Source organism: Sphaeramia orbicularis, chromosome 12 (genome assembly GCF_902148855.1).
Source record: "Sphaeramia orbicularis chromosome 12, fSphaOr1.1, whole genome shotgun sequence".
Taxonomy (NCBI): Eukaryota; Metazoa; Chordata; class Actinopteri; order Kurtiformes; family Apogonidae; genus Sphaeramia; species Sphaeramia orbicularis.
The window spans coordinates 38,281,844-38,301,766 of record NC_043968.1 but is presented as its reverse complement, the minus strand read 5'-3'; the positions used below and the strand labels follow the sequence as shown (position 1 = coordinate 38,301,766).

At 38.0% G+C, this 19,923-nt stretch overlaps 1 protein-coding gene across 2 annotated transcripts; it reads left to right on the top strand.

The window, feature by feature from the left end:
• The first annotated feature begins 9,717 nt into the window (after positions 1-9,717).
• On the top strand, positions 9,718-17,430 carry syt10 (synaptotagmin X). Of its 2 annotated transcripts, none has more exons than XM_030150185.1 (7): positions 9,718-10,170; positions 10,872-11,265; positions 13,460-14,021; positions 15,554-15,674; positions 16,031-16,202; positions 16,468-16,597; positions 17,022-17,430. In XM_030150185.1, exons 1-7 carry the CDS (start codon positions 9,969-9,971, stop codon positions 17,091-17,093), a joined length of 1,653 nt encoding a protein of 550 aa, XP_030006045.1. In that variant the 5' UTR covers positions 9,718-9,968; the 3' UTR covers positions 17,094-17,430. The 2 variants fall into 2 exon arrangements, with proteins under 2 accessions (XP_030006045.1, XP_030006046.1); XM_030150186.1 differs by having other exon boundaries at positions 10,052-10,170; positions 10,955-11,265.
• The last annotated feature ends 2,493 nt before the right edge of the window (positions 17,431-19,923 follow it).

Genomic DNA, 19,923 nt, shown 5'->3' with positions numbered 1-19,923 from the left:
ACAGAAACAGATGTTACAGATGCTACAATACTTTTTATATCATAACATGTGCAGTTAATTCAGCAAAACATCTGTGTAAAACCAGGCTCACCACAGAGTCAGACAACTGCAGTAGCGTTCAGAAAATAAATGAATCCCACCAGCTCATAACACCATACTCTCTCTCAACCTCTCACCCCTTGTGAGTATTGAATTTTTGGTCATGTTTCACATATGTAACATACAGTCTTCATAAAACTGTCTTTGAAAAAAATCAATTCAAACCATGAATCATTCATTCAGTCATTTATTATCTGAGCTCGCTTTACCCCCACCAGGGTTATGGGGGTAGCTTGGAGCCTTTCCCAGCTACTAATGGCCGAAGGCGGGGTACACCCTGGACATGTCGCCAGTTCATTGCAGGGCTGACATTCATTCATGTTATTGAAAAAAAATCGAGTCAAATCTGCATTTTTAAAAAAAATCATACTTCCAAGATGTAAGTTCAGATATCTTAGGATCTTGTTCATGAAGAGGAAGTGTAATGGCAAAATTACTTATATCCATATATATTCATATATATTTTCATATATTTCATATATCATATAGGCTTCTAACTCTATTTCAGATATTTTCATGTCACTGTGTATTATAGAGCAGTTTTGACCTCTTTTGTGTTTTGTCCAGAGTAGAAGGCCAAACCAACATTTCTCACAGGGGTCTTATCTCTAAGTTCCTGACACTAACCAAAACACTTTCGACACATCATAATTTTCTCATGGGAGACAGAAGACTACATTGTGATTTGTATTTTTGGGTTCAGACCATCTCAGTCTTTTGTCTGAGTGATATCTCTTTCTATGGAGCTCCAAATAAAGTGATTTCTTTGACACTGATCGCTTAAACTTATCCTTCCTTATTGAAGACGAATTAGTAGAGTATTATTTTTCCATAACAGGAGGAATAGAGCGGGAGATCAACAGGCGGATCAATGCAATATTAGCAGTGATGCTAGCGCTGTGCTAGTCTGTTGTGATGAAATATCTTTACTTTTCTACTCAACTCTTGGGTTACTGATCGATCTGTAATCCTGACCTCACTTGTGGTCATGTGCTGTTGTATTATGTTTGTGATTGAAAGAATAGGGTTGCGGATACAGGTGTTGGAAAGTGGCTTCCAGTACAGTGTGTCTGGGCCTTTGCTCACAGATAGAGTGTGGAGTTCAGTTATCTGGGAGGAGCCAGCTAAGCCAAGTGAGGTGTTTTGGGCATCTAGTTAGGACCTTCCCCTGGGTCTGTGTTTGGGTAATGCCAAATCAGGAGGAGATACTGTATTCTGGGCACAGTGGAAGATGGATGGGTGGTTGGACTTCATGACTGATGTACTTTCAGTGCATAATTTATTTTTTTTCTTTATATTCCAAGCATGCACTGTAAATATTGCAGATGAAAATGAATATGATGTTGCTCAGACAAAAATTGCATTTATACAGGAGGTGATTCATTACATTTATTCAAATTTCTGTATTATGTACATATGTTCATTATACAGTGGTAGCATAAATTATTAGAACACCTGACAGATCTGAAAATTTTGAGTTTTTTTGCCCCCAAAACATGATTTCATTTCATAATGTTCGTGAAAACATTCAGATGATTGCTCTGAGCTCGACAAATATCAGACACAGTGAGTCCTTCTGTTTTTATCCACTTTCGACTTTAATATTTATTTAATGAGCAGGCTAGGCCTTGAACATTCAACAGAATCACACAGCTGGGTTCTAAGACCACATCACCATCATCATTTAACCACAATCACACCTGACAATGATCACACAAGGAATTTGGAGGAATTTAGCTTCTTCTGTGAAGGAACATGTCTGTGTGACATGAGGGGCTTTCCCACTGACCCTCAAAATTGTGTGAATAAAACGTGTGCATAAAAATTTGCCTAATGGAAAAACAACAATTTTGCCAAAATTCTCGTTTTTGTGAGAAGTTTTTGTGCTGGCAAGAAGTGTTTTTTTGGGCGGAGCAAAATTGCTATATCATTTACCTTTTCAACAACTAGAGTCATGTGAATAAAAAAAATGGATGTTGACGGATGTTACAACAAGTGAAGGAGAAGAGTTTTATAATAAACATGGTGTGGTATGTGTGGACACACCAGGAAACTGAATATTTTTTCAAATTTAGTACGGGATAGAGGTGAAATAGATAATAATAATAAATATATCTGTAAATCAACACAATAAAAATGTTCGCCTCCATGTTTATGGAATGACTTTTTGTGTCATCTCGCAATAATAAATAAACAAATCATCGCATTTGTGATTTAATGGAAAAACCGACATTACGCACTTCTGTTTTTTCGACATTTCGTAAATATCGGTAAAGTTTTGCACAAATGTCCAATGGAAAGGCCACTACTGATCGTGAAATAAGCTTATTTTTTGTAAGGAAAATTACCTAAATCTCCTTATGATGGCACTATTCTATGGTTGATAGAGTAAAAGGAGATATTTTATCTGTTTTATGGGTATTTTAATGGGCATTTAAAAAAAAAACACACACACACACAGACACACACACACACACACACACACACACACACACACACACACACACACACACACACACACAACTATAAAATATACCAAGTGTTCTAATAATTTTGGCCACCACTGTAAAATTAATTTGAGTTAGTAAGGTTGATTTGACTGTATTGAGAGGTAACCACATGAAACAAGTTATTATCCTGAACTGAATTCCGTAGGCTATTTATTTGAATATGAATGAACATTTGATGTACTTATAAGTAGGTAACTGAGTCAACAAAATAGATAAGCTTGATTTTTATAGACATATTAAAATGGAAATTGTGCATATTATAGGTCTGTGAAGGAACCAAGACTTTAGCTTAAACCAGTCATCAGTATTACAACATATGGTTTCAGATTGTCATTTTCATTTTTCCACTGCTGCTTCAAGTATAGCATCTCAATCTTAAAATTCTATTTAAACTCTATTTGAAGAACCAGTCTTCTTCCCATCTTCTCATTTCAAAAATAAATTGAGTTGGGTGGTACCCCTCTCTTTGATGTATAAATATAAGAAGAATAATTCTTGGCATGTCTTTTTAAACCACCAAATGCCACTCACAGATCACAAGTTCAGGCTTCAGCAGCTTCAAGGGTTGTGATTTAACCTCCTAAGACCCAGGAAATGTCAGCAAAGTACAAGCTTTTTTTGTTTTTTTATTAAATTAGTGCCTATATTGGAAACAACATGATGCAACAGTTTTTTCAGTTGCAGTTTTTAACATTTTTATGGAATGTCCTTTGTGGTGCACAGTTTTCTTTTCTTTTTTTTGTATAAAGTTGTGAAACTCTTGTTCACAAATGTGGACAGAAAACCCATAGCTGAGTCTTAGGAGGTTAAATTCACACAAAACAGCCCGACCGTCATTTAAGTGTTTAGTTACAAATCAACGGAGCCTCACACACTTTGCCTCTGCTGTGAAGATGGGCAGCCAAATCAAGCAGAAGTGAAAGCAGCTCCAAACAGGACCAATCATCAGACTTACATGAACACATATGATCACAAACTTACACAGCTCTCCAGAGGCACACGTTGTGTCTTAAGATTTTCTTCTCCACAATCAGTGTGCTTGACATTCACAGAGGACGGGGACTCTTGCTCGAGTTGTGCTGATGCATTCAGATGGCTGATGATGTTGTCACTGTCTCTGAAATAATCAATTATAGCGGCAATTTCATGTTGCTCCAAGTCTGTTATGTTTCAGACAACAGCACAGCATGCAGGAAGTCCCCCATGTTCCTGCTGATGAATGTTAATGATTGAAGCATTTCTCACTTACAAGATTAATTAATGTCAGCCACTTTACAGACTATGTTAATAAACCATCCTCTGCTGTTGTTGTTATTGTTTTTTTGTTTTTTTTGTCTACATGGGATAAATAAATATATATGTATACATGGAGCTGTAAAGCAGTTGGTTTTCTTTACCTGTTGGGACCTGACGAACTGCCACTGTGCCTGCTGCGTACATTCCTGTGTAAATAGCTGTATGAAACGGAACATTTGGTCCACTCCAGCAGAGATATGACCACTTTCACACTGCCGTCTTGGTGGCTGCTCCACTGACATTTACCGTGACATTTGACATTCGCAGGCTTTCTCCTCGCTCAAGTCAACAAAAAGAAAGTTTAGAAATAGAAAAAAACCTTCCCATCAACATTTTTACTCAGAAACTTCACATACATCTATACTGAAAGCATCACTATATAAAAAATGTTGTAGAATTTAGCCTGTGCTCTGTATTAGTAGTATCTGAGTGGATTTTCCTGATGAGTTTCTACTGTGTCTGCAGAGTCTGCCATTTTAATGATGCAAGTAGGTCAGTTTCAATGCCCTGCCCTTTAGAAATATTTATCTTACAAGTAAACCCACACAAATTATCATTGATAAGAAAAACAGAGCAGAACTAATATTGTCTCCAGGGACACCTATTTATCCAAATTATTCTGCTGGTAACTGTATGATGCTTAAAGGAGGAGCTGACACCTGAAAACCACAAAATTATTCTTATACTATATCTTATGTTTCACCAAACTTGTTTTGTCATAATATACACAATAGGAGAGATCTGAGATATATAGTGCCTATAAGTAGTACTCATTTAGTGTATGTTGCTCTTGTAAATGGGATCATGGGCAATATTATGTATCTTCTTTGACAAAACCAGACTGAAGACAATTTTCTGCAAAATGAGGTCAGCTAATTTGTGCTAGCGGTGTCACAAAAGGTAAAATGGAGATCACAGGAGTGCGGGTGAGTGGGTTATTAAGTAAGTGAGGGGTTGACGGTTCAAATCCTGCTTTGTCCTAGTGATGTGCTATTGTGTCCTTCGGCCAGACACTTCACCTCTCTTGCCTCCAGTGTCACTCACACTGGTATAAATTGTGAGAGTGAATGAATAATGGATCAATAATAGAAAGCACTTTGGGTGCCTTGAAAAGTGCTATAGAAATCTAAAACATATTCCAACTGAAAAAAGTGTATAAAGAAAGAACAATGAGATTATATGAACAGTTATAATGTTTTACATTTGGCTTCGTATTTGTTTTGTATTTTGTGACATATTTATTTACTTGCTTTAGACTGGTAAAATGTTTTTGCATCATTTCATCAGGTTTATATTATTTACCTATGTTTTGTACTTTCTGGATATGTAGTTTTGCACTTGGTTTTGTATTCATTTGGTACTATTTTTGGATGTATTTAGTTGGTTTGTCTGACTTTATACAGTATGATTTTATAGCTAGTTGTGTATGGCTAACCATTAAGGTTATTATTATTTAGAAGGGGGCAGGAAATATAAGATTTTCTTCATCCTGCTCCTTTTCGAGCATGGGTGTGTACATGTTTGTTTACTTGATGATTATTGAATGTTACTGATGAAATGCACAACCATGAACTAAATAAATAAATAAATAAATAAATAAAAAATGTATCATCATTATTATTGCAGTCTTGTGATTATCTATAAGGTCCAGTAAATAGTTAATCCTCACTTAGCCCTTAGTCCTCTAATTACACCAAGAGGACTAAAGAACACCCCAAGCAGCTCTTTGAAAAGGTTGTTAAAAGTATAAGTCCGCGGAAAATGTAAGTATTTGAAGTTTGTAAAAGTAGAGGATAAAATGAATCAAGCAAAATATAGAGAAATCCTGAAAGGCAATCTGATTCAGTCTATGAGAGACCTACGTCTTGGGGGAGATTTACTTTACAGTGTGACCTGAAGCATTCAGTGAAAAATACACAGAAATGATTTCAAGTCAGCAAGGTCTATGTTCTAGAGAGGCTGGTTCAAAGCCCAGATCTCAACTCAATTTGTGGCTGTACATGAAAAAGGCTGTTCTCACCCAATGCCTGTGCAACCTGGCACAACTTGAGCAGTTTTGCAGAGAAGAATGGAATAAAACTGCACAGTCTAGATTTGCAAGCCTGATTGAGACCTATCATTGCAGACTTAGTGCTGTGACTGGGCCAAAGATACAATTAATCAATGCTAACTTGAACAAGGTGAATAATTGCACAATAACTTATTTTACATCTTTTTTTTTTTTTTAATTAACCAACCTGACTTTATAAAAAATTGTTTCCATTTTGACATGAAAATTATTATTAACCCATAAGGATCCAGTTTGCTTCTGTGGCAGTTCCCAAATGAATGTTTCTCTCTATTTAACCTTTTCTAATGGATTTATCACCATTTATTATAATATCATCCTCTGAATTCTGCATTTTTTTCCAGTGAAAACCATCTATTTTCCTATGTCTAATTGACTGATCATGAAGATATTCATCAAAGCTCAGGGTAAAGTCAAAGGTTATTGTATCAAAAGAGAAAAAAAAATGAAGAAAAGGTGAATTTTTCTGTAAAATATAGCATTAACTGAACATGAACCCAGTGTCTCCATTCACTGTCATTGATCTAACTCTGTGGGTTGTACTGATGAATCAATGTTGTAGAAGATGACAGTGTTTCCATGGTAACTACAGAGTCTCCAAACATCTAAATGGGTTATATCTGATGACCATGAAAAGATAAATAACTGCATTTTACACCAGTTACTGACATGGATTGATAAGATTTGGTGGATCAGTAGTTTATATCAGCAGATGCTTTGGGTCAATGGCAGATGTTTGGGTCTTTACGGGTTAAAAAAAAAAATCTTGTCAAAAAAATCTAATTATATTGACAGTGTCATCTGAAAGCAGTAAAAAAAGACAACATCCAAGGCTTTTTTACAAGCAATGTAAATCAGTCTCGATAGGATAACTGCAAATTCACACTGCTGGGCAGCACAATGGGTGTTCTGCATCTTCATTCTTTGTGTCTGGGAGCCTCTTACCAATGGGGCGATCCAGACAATGTGGGCAGTGATTACTTTTGTGTTTACAAGTTAGAATTAACATAATCGCACACTAACCTTTCATCATCCTGCCTTTCAATGTAGCAATTAGTAATGTATAACTGCTATTAAAGTGCTTTTTAAAGTGGAGTTGATTTTCTAGCAAGGCTTATAATGTCCCAGCAGGCTCAACCACAACACAAATGCTGCTTTGTTTCACTCATCGACACCATACTACAGAAAAACAAAGCATGTTTACACATACAGATGCAATTTCCCACACAGTATCCTGACAATATATGCACTGTTGTCTAGGAGACTCTTTTGGATTTGTGTGTGCGTATACCAGGGGATTCAAGGTTGGGAATAAAGCACCGTGAGACATAAAACACCTTGAGGATAAGAGTCACACCATCTGAGATGAATACACATGAATGCTTGGCACAAAGTTGATGCAATCTTTGGCACAGAGTCTGGTATAGATTCTGAGGGAAGCTTCCAAGCAGATGAGAGTGTTAATTGTCCCAAGTCTCAAAGAGCGCCATCCAACTAAATGACAGTCCGCACAGTTCACACTGCCAAATGGCTGACGATATGCGCATGTGGCTCAGTCTTGATACATTATAGTGAACTGAACAGGCAGGCTTGGTTCCCTCCATTATAGATGATAATTTTGTCCCATTGTCAGTTATTTGTAATGCTGGATGTCAGTGAAAAAGCTTTCTGGGTTTGAAGGGTTGACTTTATTATCACAGGCTAAAGTAGACTCATCAAAAGCAACTGGAAACCTGCCTTTTGTTCACCACATGGCAACAGGTGGTAGTCTTTCCCAGCCACAACAGGAATGTGTGTTTTTTTTGTTTTTTTTTTGCTCTTGTGACCCTATGGGCTGTTAGCTATACAGTATGTTTGATGGTTAATAATGGAGGGAGATACTGTGGATCGGTGCTTTTATTATGTCATTATTTTGCCATATTTTACTACATGTGACCTTTGGACACACTCATACTCTGTATAAAGTTCATACAAGCTGTGAGCTCTGCATACAGTTTAATCTACATAACACCATGTAGTGAGTAAATTGAGTCGAGGCCCTTTTGGGATACAGTGGCGCCAACCAAGCCATGGATTTATCTGCAACTTACATAGCAGATGCATGTAACAACTCTGAAGAACCCATAAAAACACCTGTTGCCATATGCAACTTGTATTCAGATGCCAATACTCTGTCAGTATGCCTGTTTATCCTGTGTGTGCCAAATAAATCCTTCCTCTTTGAGACAATCCACTGGTTTCATGCTGTCTTTGTGAAACGAACTACAACATTTTCAAATTAGTAATTTTCCTCTGTTACTTTTGTGAATTTCCTTATTCTAATATACCCATTAGATGGCAGCTGTTTGAGAAAAGTTAAAAAATGTTACCATATTTAGAACATTATTCTAGTCATGTTAGAGCCCACCTTTTTGGTTTTGTCCATGATAGGGTCAAATTTTCATGGTCTCTATTTAGATTGGACAGCATATATACTTATGCAACTATTTCCCAGTATTAATGTATCATATATAAATATGTAACTTTTTCCTCGAATATGTATATTATTTCCCAGAATGTCCAAAATTTCCACTCAGGTGTACTTTGTGTCCACCACGTTTTGAAAACTTTCCATTGGCTCACATGTCTTTTAGTAGCGGTTCTCCCAGGGAAAAAAGTCAGCAACTCTGGTACAATCTTCACATTACAGTATGAATAACTTCTGGCATGCAAATGAATACAAGTTAAATACTTCGAATACAAATAAAATACTTTTGGTTATATTACTGATTTTTGACACCACAATCCCTTAAACTATTCTAAAAAAAAAAAAAAAAAAAAAACTTACAGTGAGGAAGGTGCTCAAGATAACCTTTGCAGAGGGTTAAGAATGTGTCCTCACATTTCCAGAAAGCAGTACTGTTATAGAAGGTCGATGCTCATCCAGTCTTTTCATTTTGTATTTCAATTATTTATCTTACACTCATTGTCAGTGTGGGGCGTAAAACCATAGCCACAGGAAACTGGAACTTGGCAGTGACAAAGAGAAGTGATAATGGAAAGAACACAGGTAAAGGATATCTGGGGTGTTTCTGATTTTTTTTTTTTTTTTAATTTATTTATTTATTTATTTTTTTTAGCTCTACTTCAGTCCTCTTGCAGAAAGAAAAGGAAATGATCCACAACCAGACAGCACAGCGTGATATGACCATTCAAGAAGACAAACTCCATGAGATCATCTCTGTTTCATGTGCATCAAACTACCACTGCTTTTACATTTAAATGAATGTGAAAATGAATGTTAAAGTTTAAAAAAGTACAAATCTGTGGTACCCTGTCCATATATTTTTACTCATAAATAATTATAGTACTCTGTATTTGAAAGTCTTTGTTGAATGAATGAGATTTTAATCTAGAGGTTAAAATAGAAAACACACAACCAGACCCAGTCACAGTAGAATACGTAGAATTGTTATCACGCTTTTTCAGTAGCTATTTTATTTTTATTTTTTTGTAATTTTGTTCATTTTAAAAACTCTGTCATGATTTGGATGCATTAAAATAAATAGGCAAGGACACAAGGAGAAGAAGGAACCCACTATCATGGTTAATCCATTAATGCTGTGTAGTTTAAGGTCAAGCTTAGGGTGCAGGGAAAAGCCCAGATTGGTTCCTGATGTGTTGTGGTAAGACCGTCACCCGTGGTCAAGTGTTGTTCAAAGGCGGGGACGCAGACAGGTCTCCAGTGGCTCTCAGGGAACACTCCAGTCATTACTAGTGACAGAACCCTACCCACGCCACTGCGACCAACCACAGGGGCTCACTGCACAGTGATGCGCATCGCTATTGGACGCATAGAGGGTTGGACTCCAGAACCAACACACTGATATTCAAGCGCACGGAGCGCGTTTGGCCAGTCTGCTCTGGTTGCGCGCTGGATATGGATCAAGACGCAGTGCGCCTTCCTCCTGTCTCCTGTGGACAGACTACAGTCTGCGGCGCTTAAAACAGTCCAGATGAACCGCCGTCCTCCCGGATCGTCCGGCGTGCAATGGCTTAACAGGAGAGACATGAGTGTCCGGACGGAGGACAGCATCACTTTGTGCCAAAGGGCTCTCCAAATCGTTACGGAACTTTGTCTTACGGGACACGTAGACCGGGAGAAATGTTCGGATATATTTCCCCTGGAGAGCAACATCCTGGGCACAGGACATGCAGGTAAATAGAAATAAGACCCCTTCCCCCTCTCTCATTTCCCTAATTTAATCAGCTTGCGCTTGTCCCTTGAAATCAGTAGATCAATTAGCTGTGGCGTTTGGACAAACATGAACTTCAACCTCTGTTCTAATTTGCTTCAACTTTATTAAAAGACTTCATATTTTCATTCTTTTTAGGGAAGTGTGTGCCCTCCACCTCTTACGCATCTGCTGCTGTTCAGTTCATGCTGATAAAATGGCAACAGGTGGATAGACTGAGGTGGCTGGAAAGGATTAGACTTTTCTTTCGTTTTTCTTTTCTTGCAATCTTTTATTCAGTCTAACTTTGGCTAAAAACATGCCTTGGGTTCCCCTTCAGAACACACACACACACACACACACACACACACACACACACATACATGTGTATATGAACTACCCAGCATTTAGATTACAATAGCCCATCTGTAAGAACAGGAAATATAAGTAACAGGTGGGAATTTTCCTTTCCTTATAATTTCCCAGTGTCTCTTTGACAGATGTGACTTAATTGTCCTGCTTTATCAAACAGGTGCATCTGCTGCCCCCTCTTTTTACAGCTTTCCTTCTCTTCTTTTTCTCTTTCTCCCTCGCATGTTTGTCTGTCCCTTGCTTGCCTCTTCTTCCTGTTTTGTGTGCCTCCTTCTTCTGTCTACCTGTTACTCTCTCTGTGGTTACATGTAGACATCTCTATTAGTCTCCTTGCTGTGGTCGTGGGTTTCTGTGGCCTCGCCCTGTTGGTAGTCTCTCTCTTTGTCTTTTGGAAGCTGTGCTGGCCCATTTGGAGGAACAAGGCTTTGTCAGCCCATACTGAAAATGGCCTCCACGTCGGTTTCCCAGAAGCGCCTCCACCTAACTCTCCACCTATCACTGACTGCAAAGTGGCGGAGGTTGAGAAGAAGTACCCCCTAGAAGTGAAAGTAAACGGACGAAGCTCTGTCAAACTCCTGGAGGCAGCCATGAAGATTAGCCAGACCTCTCCAGACATCCCTGCAGAGGTCCAGACAGCCCTGAGGGAGAAGCTCAGCCAGCAGGCAAAGATCCAGAGGCAAACCACTGAGCCCACCTCCTCCTCCAGGTACCCCATATGAACCCTTTTGCAGCCAATACCCCTCCCCCCATGGCAACCAACATTATCTGGTGCTTAAATTCAGCACAAAAAGAGAAGCATACACAGTGCAAAGCTATCCTGACAGTTCGTGACAGTGTGGCCGTGGTCCTCGAGGTGCTTGGGCATGTGTCATGTAGAACATCACAGGCTGACCTTGAAATGCTACTGCACATGTATAGTTGAGTGTCTTCTGCTGTGACTGAGAAAAAAATCTCCTATATAGTCGTCCGCCAAAGGGGGGATGCATATCTCCTAGCATCAGTTCAAATCCTATAATCACTTGTATGTACGAAGGAAGCTGCTATGGTAACGACAGGAAGCAACCCCAGTAATTAAACAATCAGCTGTTTCTCCGCTTTGTTTTCCATGACTGTGTTTAAAGTAGAATGTCCACAATTAGCACTGCTGTGGGGTGGGAGCTGTCATGGTGGAAGGTTGGCTCGTGGTGAGATGTACCAGGCAGCTGCGCTCATTTTCTCACAGGAAACAGTTATTGATACTTCCTTTGGGTTGTCATTAGGTTTTACACTGAGCTATGTTTACCATGAATTGTGCAGCCAACATGGATATAGAGAGGTCAGATAACATGTTGCTTTTAGAGATACGTGGATTGTAATTCAAGGCCAGTGATAACAGTTTGGCTGAGACACACTGCCAGTGTTATTTTCTGTTTGCTTATTTCAAAGTATTTCAGTCCCTCATCATAATCTTTCCATGAACATATATTCAATCATTAAAATTTATGTAACAACATTTAATTTGACACAACAGATAATCACTGGCCACTGCCTTTAGTAAAATGCTAACAAAGTTGATGTTGGTTGATACTAATGTTCGATCGATACATCAGTGCAGCCTTTACGGCTTCCCCTACTCTTTTGACAGTGATTATTTCCTGTTTGAAAACACCAAAAACAACAGGAGTCTCATAGCACCCTTCAGCTTGTAACAACAAAGAAATAAATGCTATGGCTACATGCAGACCTCATATTGCAATATCCTGCCACAGTGAGCTGTAATGATTTGTTTCTACTTATACTGATCCTACTGATGTTTTTAATGAGGGTCATTCACCAATACACAAACAGAAAGTCGAGTGTTGCTCCAGCTTTAAAAGTACACACAGAAGAAATAAAAAAAAACAAAAAACAAAATAAAAACAGGCTTTAGCTGGTGTTAGTAGTGGATTATTTGACACAACCCCAAATGGTTCCTCCACATGTCCTGGTTTAAAGGGGATTATAAAATGATAAACTGCATACCCTGACTCCAGTTAAACAGGTTTCATGATCCCCCTGTTTTTTTTTTTTTTTTAGTACTGATTGTGTTAAGATTTTTCTACCATCATTTTTTCTTTCACCGTCTTTGAGCTTTATGAAAGCAAGTCAGATGTCTGTGTTTAAAACATAACATTTTCAGCTGTTCTGCCTGTTTTATATTACTTGTGCCATGGCTTTCACATCACTGTGATTATGACTGTCAGAAAGGAGGAGGACTAGTTGCTAGGTGACAAGATTGAGAGTCAAAACAGCCATGGTTTTATGAAAATATGTCAACTTCACAGGTATTTGGAGGGTCCAGGACATCTGTTCACCTCCTGTGAGCAAGAGAGTATATCACAGCATCAATAGGTTGTTTATGAACTCAAGACTTAGAGATTGATGACAAATTGACCCCAACCTAATAGACTAAGTTAATTTTAACACATTAATTTGTGTTGGAGCTGCAGTGTATGATTGTTTTTAGCATCACTTGGCAAAAAAATCCATAACTTTAAGCATATTGCAATCCATGTCCCTAGAGAATATGAGATTTCTGCAGTTCCTCCTCCAATGTGTTTTTAGCTTGTAGAAAATCTACTCCATGATGTAGGATTGTGGTAAACACAGGCAGACAAATATGGGGTTGAAGACATGATTGAAAGCTGTAATGACCGATTAGAGAACACATTCAGCTTTATCTGTCCTGGTCAAAAGTCTTCTGCTCTATTCTGTCAGAAGCTTGAAAAAATGGTTTCATAAACAGCATGATATGTTTGGTTTCTTGAAGCTGTATTAGCTTTAAGCCATTCATGAGCTGCACATATTCACACTATTACTATGCACTGGTACATCACTGACAATGGAGACATTTACCATATGCCCTGTCTTCATTTCAACAGGCACAATTCATTCCGGCGCCACCTGCCTCGTCAGATGAATGTCACCAGCGTTGACTTCAGCATGGACACAGTGCCTCTCCGTCAGTCTTCTACAGCAAGTATTGGAAGAATAAAACCTGAACTCTACAAGCAGAAGTCTGTGGACTCAGAGGATGAGGGCAAACAACCTGTGGAGACTTGTGGGAAACTCAGCTTCTCGTTGCAATACGACTATGAGGAGCAGGCTTTAGTGGTGAGAATCCTCAAGGCCTTGGACCTGCCTGCCAAAGACTTCACAGGCACGTCAGACCCATATGTAAAGATCTATCTGCTGCCAGAGAGAAAGAAGAAGTTCCAGACTCGTGTCCACCGTAAAAATCTGAACCCTGTGTTTGATGAGAGCTTCTGCTTCCCTGTCGTGTACGATGAGCTTTGCAACCGCAAGCTGCATTTCAGCGTCTATGACTTCGACCGATTCACCAGTCACGATATGATCGGCGAGGTGGTGGTGGACAACCTGTTTGAACTCTCTGACCTTTCTAGGGAGGCGGTGGTTTGGAAGGACATTCATGCAGCAACTACGGTGAGTTAGTGTTTACTCTCAAGTGCTGCCAAATCTCCAATATGTCTGTGGGTGTTGTAGCTATGTGACAAATAGTGTAACAGACATCTGTGCTGTCACAGAGGTGAATAAACACATACTGTTTTTAGAAAGGTCTCAGAATTTAAGTATCAAGCTGAATCACTTTTCAAAAGCCTGAATTCATCAACACAGTGGGTAGAACACATTACATAATTCAAATGCTTTGGGAAATGAGTTTCGTCAACCAAACACCCACACAGTGTTTCTAGAAATCACAGGGTATTTCACAAACAATAAATATGGCAACAGAGGAAAATTATCTTCAGATTCATAAGTGCATTGTAAAGAATATAAACAAACATATTTTAGCTCACACACACATACACTATGTCTGTATATCATCTTTTTCCTACAAGAATGATGTGGTAATGGATCCAGATTGTGTTCCCTCCCTACATTCACACTTATCACAGTTTACTCAAGGGCTTCTGCTTCATTTAAGTATTTTTCATGCCATGGTTTTCTCACATTAGCGATTCCATAGTGTATGAGTAAAAATAGACATTATCAGTGTTTGTGTTTCCTTTTTAATGTAAAATATTTCTTTGTATTTTTCTAATGCAACTTAAAAAACATAGCCATGGATAAGAAATGGTGACCTTTGGGTGGATCAACACTTGTCAGCACAAACTAATGAAAAAGTTCATTTCATTCCTTGTGCTGGAGCATAATCTCACATGCAAGCACTGACAGTGGCATTTCAGTTACAATTGTAATATAATTTCTAATGTAATTTTAATAGAATTACACATGGAGGTTATGTTCTCAAGGTGCAGGTCACAGATTAAGTAGAAAACCTCCTGAGGGAAGCTGTGACTGTGTTGGACACATCATTTTTAAAGCCTAAGTGTGTACCAGAGCTTCTGGTAATACCTTAAAAAGTTTTTACAGAGTTGCTTATAAATCCAGGGATTTCGCTTTAGGCTGCAGTTCACAAACACAGAGCAAGTGGCACAATCTAACTTTTTGTTTTGCTATATCAGTGTCATTTCATGTAGTTGATTTTGAAGCTGACACCATGTTACATTGCAACAGTATGAAGTCAAATTAAGTACCAAAGAACACCTCTCAAATTATCTGTCAACACCTATGCACATCCAGTGCATGAGTGTACTCAGTAATTTGAGATATTAAACAATAGGCTAAACTAATGCCATGCTACCAACTGTGTGACACTGTGATGTGCAGACAGTGCACATTACATTTGTAGAAAATGATTGCAGTTGATCGTGTTGGGAAGATGAGTTGATGAATACTCCCATCCCATTAGCATGGCTGAGAAAAACAGAAACAATAAAGGCAACAGTCTGACCTGTTGAATTAATAAAGGATGCCTTATGAGCTACCAAAATACAGCTCCCTTGTCTTACTGACCTGCACACTCTTGTGCTTTGCATTTTGATGAACATAATGAAATGAAAGTATTGAAAATTGCTCAAGTATCTTTTGTTATCTTTTGTATTATTCCCCAGGAGAGCATTGATCTCGGAGAGATCATGTACTCATTGTGCTACCTCCCCACAGCAGGGAGAATGACCCTAACAGTCATCAAATGCAGGAACCTCAAAGCCATGGACATCACAGGCTCTTCAGGTAACCAGTCAGCAGATAAGATGTGGCTCACATCAAAAGCACCGACCGGGTCATCAATCAAACTTAGTTAAAAGCCGACAGCAGGAGGACACTTAGAGAGGAAATTGAAAGAAGAGTAAAAGAAAGTTTATGAGAACAAATCATTAAAGGTTAACCTTTATCAGAATATGGCAGGACATTTATTAACTGTGCTTATATTTTAACCTGAATTGAATAAAACAAAAAAAAGCAGTTTGGTTTTTGATACATACTTAAATATTACACAGATTTTCACCTTAATTTGTTTTTTGTTGCTTTCATTCCAACTGTGAAGAGATGTGCAATAAAAAATTAAATACTGTGTTTGTGTCTCCCAGACCCATATGTGAAGGTTTACCTTATATGTGATGGACGGAGGTTAAAGAAGCGAAAAACCACCATCAAGAAAAGCACACTGAACCCAGTGTATAATGAGGCCATCATCTTCGACATTCCCCCCGAGAATGTGGAGCAAGTCAGTCTCTCTATCATGGTGATGGATTATGATCGGTGAGTTAAGCTGCCATTGTATCCTTAATGCAATAATATGCTATTATCTTTTTTATTACTGTGAGCTGGAAGGAAAGCTTTACAACATAGAATTTGTTAATAACTATTAGTTGCTTTTAGAAGGTGGGTAATTGAGGTAAGATAGCTTTTTTTTTTCGGAAATTCATGAAATATGCATAATAATTTCCAGTTTCAGACACATTTTTTGTTTCATTCTAATGTGTGTGGAGGTGTGTGTGTTTTACATGGGTTTTTCAACTAACAGGGTCGGACACAATGAGGTGATAGGTGTGTGTCGCACTGGGCCAGATGCCGAGGGTCTTGGACGAGATCACTGGAATGAAATGCTGGCCTATCCAAGAAAGCCCATCACACACTGGCACGCTCTGGGAGAGGTACACACATTTTATCTGCCTTTATCTCTGACTTAGTTTTAAGCTACTTTCAAAAACACAGCCAGCTTTTGTAAATGGATGTGAAGCCTCTGCTGGTGGACTCAGATGTGAAAGGAATGTATTAAATGCAACTAAACCAAACAAAAATAGCCAGTCCAACACAACCTTGAAAAATACAAACACAAGAAGTATCCAGAAGCAGGAACAAGAACAACTGAACATAATGAAGAGACAGGTAACAAAGCCAACAACTGGAATAATGAACACACCAGACAAGGTGGGACTGGACAAATGGGGAAGAGACACAGGAACAGGATGCAGTCTGACAAGGACACACATGGAGGCAACTTAGAAAATAAACCAGGAAATAAACAATAAACCGTGGCATCTGTAATGCTTTTTATTTTGTGGTCTTACCTTACAGTGGCCTGGAAGGGCAGCAAGTTTTGAGAGTCAAGGTTCATGTTCTTCACCCAAACGTCCACTGACGCCCTGATGGCCTCTGTAAGAAAACAAGAGAAGAAATGTTCTGTTGTTAAGAAGTTCTTTTGCGTGTAAGTTTCTTGTGCGCGTGTTATATGAAAGTTGAATTCATTCAACACTTTCCTTATGCATTCACGATCTTCAAGGTTCAGTGTGTGATATCTGGGCACCTAGTAATGAAGCTGAGATTGGAGTCAACTCAATATCCTGCCTTACAGTGTCCATGAAAAATTGAAAACAACATCAATCAGCATTTCGTTTGAGGTCATATAAACTTCACACTCTAACATGATTGGTGCATTTATGTACCTTAACCCTTAAAGACCTGGAACTATTTTTGTGGCGATTTCCAAATTATTATTTTTTCTCTACATCTATCCTTTCCATAGTGATTTACCACCATTTATTATGATATTATGCCCTGTATTTTCCATTTTTCAATGAAAATCAAGTATTTTCTTATATTTACAATGTACGGTTTTCATAAAAGATCAGGGTTAATGAAAAGGTTATTGTGTTAAAACAGAGAAAACTGACTTTTTTCAGCAAAAATATATCATTAACTGTACATATAAAGAAGCATGTATTACCACTTTCATTTGTTGAACTTTATGGGTTTTAATGGTGAATAAATGTTGTAGAAGACAATGTTTTCACGTCCACTTATAGAGCCCATTGTCTAATTCAGGTATGTCTGATGCCTGATTGATAATATTAGTGGTTTAAAAGTTATTAAATATTTTAGATCAGCAGATGCTTTTGGCTGCTGCCAGCTGTTTAGGTTTTTGAGGGTTAACTCTGGATGTCCCATACCATAAAACAAACTAGAAGCACTCGGAGAGCTCAGACCTCCGCCAAGGCTGATCAGTGGCCCCCCCCGTGGGCCCCCCCACCCCCGATCACCACCAAAATTTTATCATTTCTTCCTTATCCCATTTCCAACAAACCCTGAAAATTTCATCCAAATCTGTCCATAACTTTTTGAGTTATGTTGCACACTAACGATCAGTGGCCCCCCCCCGTGGGCCCCCCCACCCCCGATCACCACCAAAATTTAATCAGTTCTTCCTTATCCCATTTCCAACAAACCCTGAAAATTTCATCCAAATCTGTCCATAACTTTTTGAGTTATGTTGCACACTAACGGACAGACAAACAGACAGACAAACAAACAAACAAACAAACAAACCCTGGCAAAAACATAACCTCCTTGGCGGAGGTAAAAATAAAAGAAGAAAAAGGTAATTCCAAGTAACTGTATAACTGTCTCTGTAAGGTGACCTTACTTAAACAGCTCCTTATAAGGTCAGATGATTATACACTAACAGAAACATAACTGTGAATTTTCTATTATGTCCCCTGAATATAATACACTGAACCTTTAAATTGTGCAACAGACCTGGAGAAGCTCAGCTCTCATTCAGTCAGTCCAAGAACATTTTATACATTACCTCTGAAAATCTCACAAAAATTTACACAGGTAAAGTGACAACCTTTCCTTGCCTGAGAGCTCTTGAGTGAGTTAGCATTTTCATTGAAATGGCACGAAGTTAAAGGGCTACACTGCTCAGCGCCATGAAAACATTTGCTTTAAGGACAAAATATCTAAAAGGGCTGGTACAATGTAAAGGGTAAATTAAAAAAAAAAAAAGGTAAAGAAATAAAAATCTAACCCAGTGATCAATCACCCATTATTAGCTATTAGAAAGTCAATACTTCTTTCAGATTGAGAGAGTCTGTAGCTAGCAGATACCTGTAGCAGATATATGTACGGCTGTCTCCAAAAGCTTTTTTTTTTTTTTTTTTTTTTCATACACAAGAGACTGATTCAAGATGTTAGGGGCAATTTCACTTGTAGACTTCTAGTAGAAGTTAGGTAGACTCATCATTACAGACCTGTAGATTCATTAAATATAACTGTTAAAATGTTGAAAATAATGGATATGGATATAAACATTGGCATGATGTTTTGGCTATACACTGTACTTTACAACTTGGCTTTAAAAAAGTTAAAATAACAGCCGCTATGTAAAAACAGATGAGTAAATTAATCTGTAATGTTTAAAGTATAGTAATTATACTATATGTGGTACTGATTAAGAAAGAGTATGTCTCTTAAATACTTTTGTATGATATACCTTCAAGAAAATCCAGTCAAACAACAACACAATTCAAACCATAAAAGTAAAACAGACAAATATTCATTGACTCATCTACGTCAGCTTTCACTCACTAGTTACTTTCAGGGAAGAATTAACACATTCTCAACATTTGCAAATATCACAGATATGTTTACATTAAGCCATATGAATTTATTTCAGTGCATCTCACACAGGCATTGAATCAGATTCTCCTTACACATGAGTAATAAGACACTTTTTAAAATAATAAAACTCTAACATAGCAAATATTAAAAAGGCTATACACTGTTATCTTTCTTGCATATACAATTATGCTTCTCCATTGCGCTGCCCTTAATATTACGAAGAATTATTTTTACTTGTAGCATGTCTCACCTTTGCAAAGATACAGAGAAAATATAAAATAAATTATGTTAGATAATTTAAAATTGCAATCTTTGTGTTTACATTTGTACATATATATTTGTCAATGGCATCGTTTGTACAGTATATCTAAAAGTGAACTCTATGAAGTTGTCGTCACTTATGGAATTAGACGCATCACAATGTAATGCTATCGTTTGGTGATAATTTGAATTTCAGCTCAGATTTGTAATCGAGTGAATTTATCTGCGTTCTGTAATAGCTGTGAAATTAGTCAAACTGGCAACCCAGTGACAGCAAATCTACCTTATTGAGTTGTTCCATGTTTAGGGGTTTAGA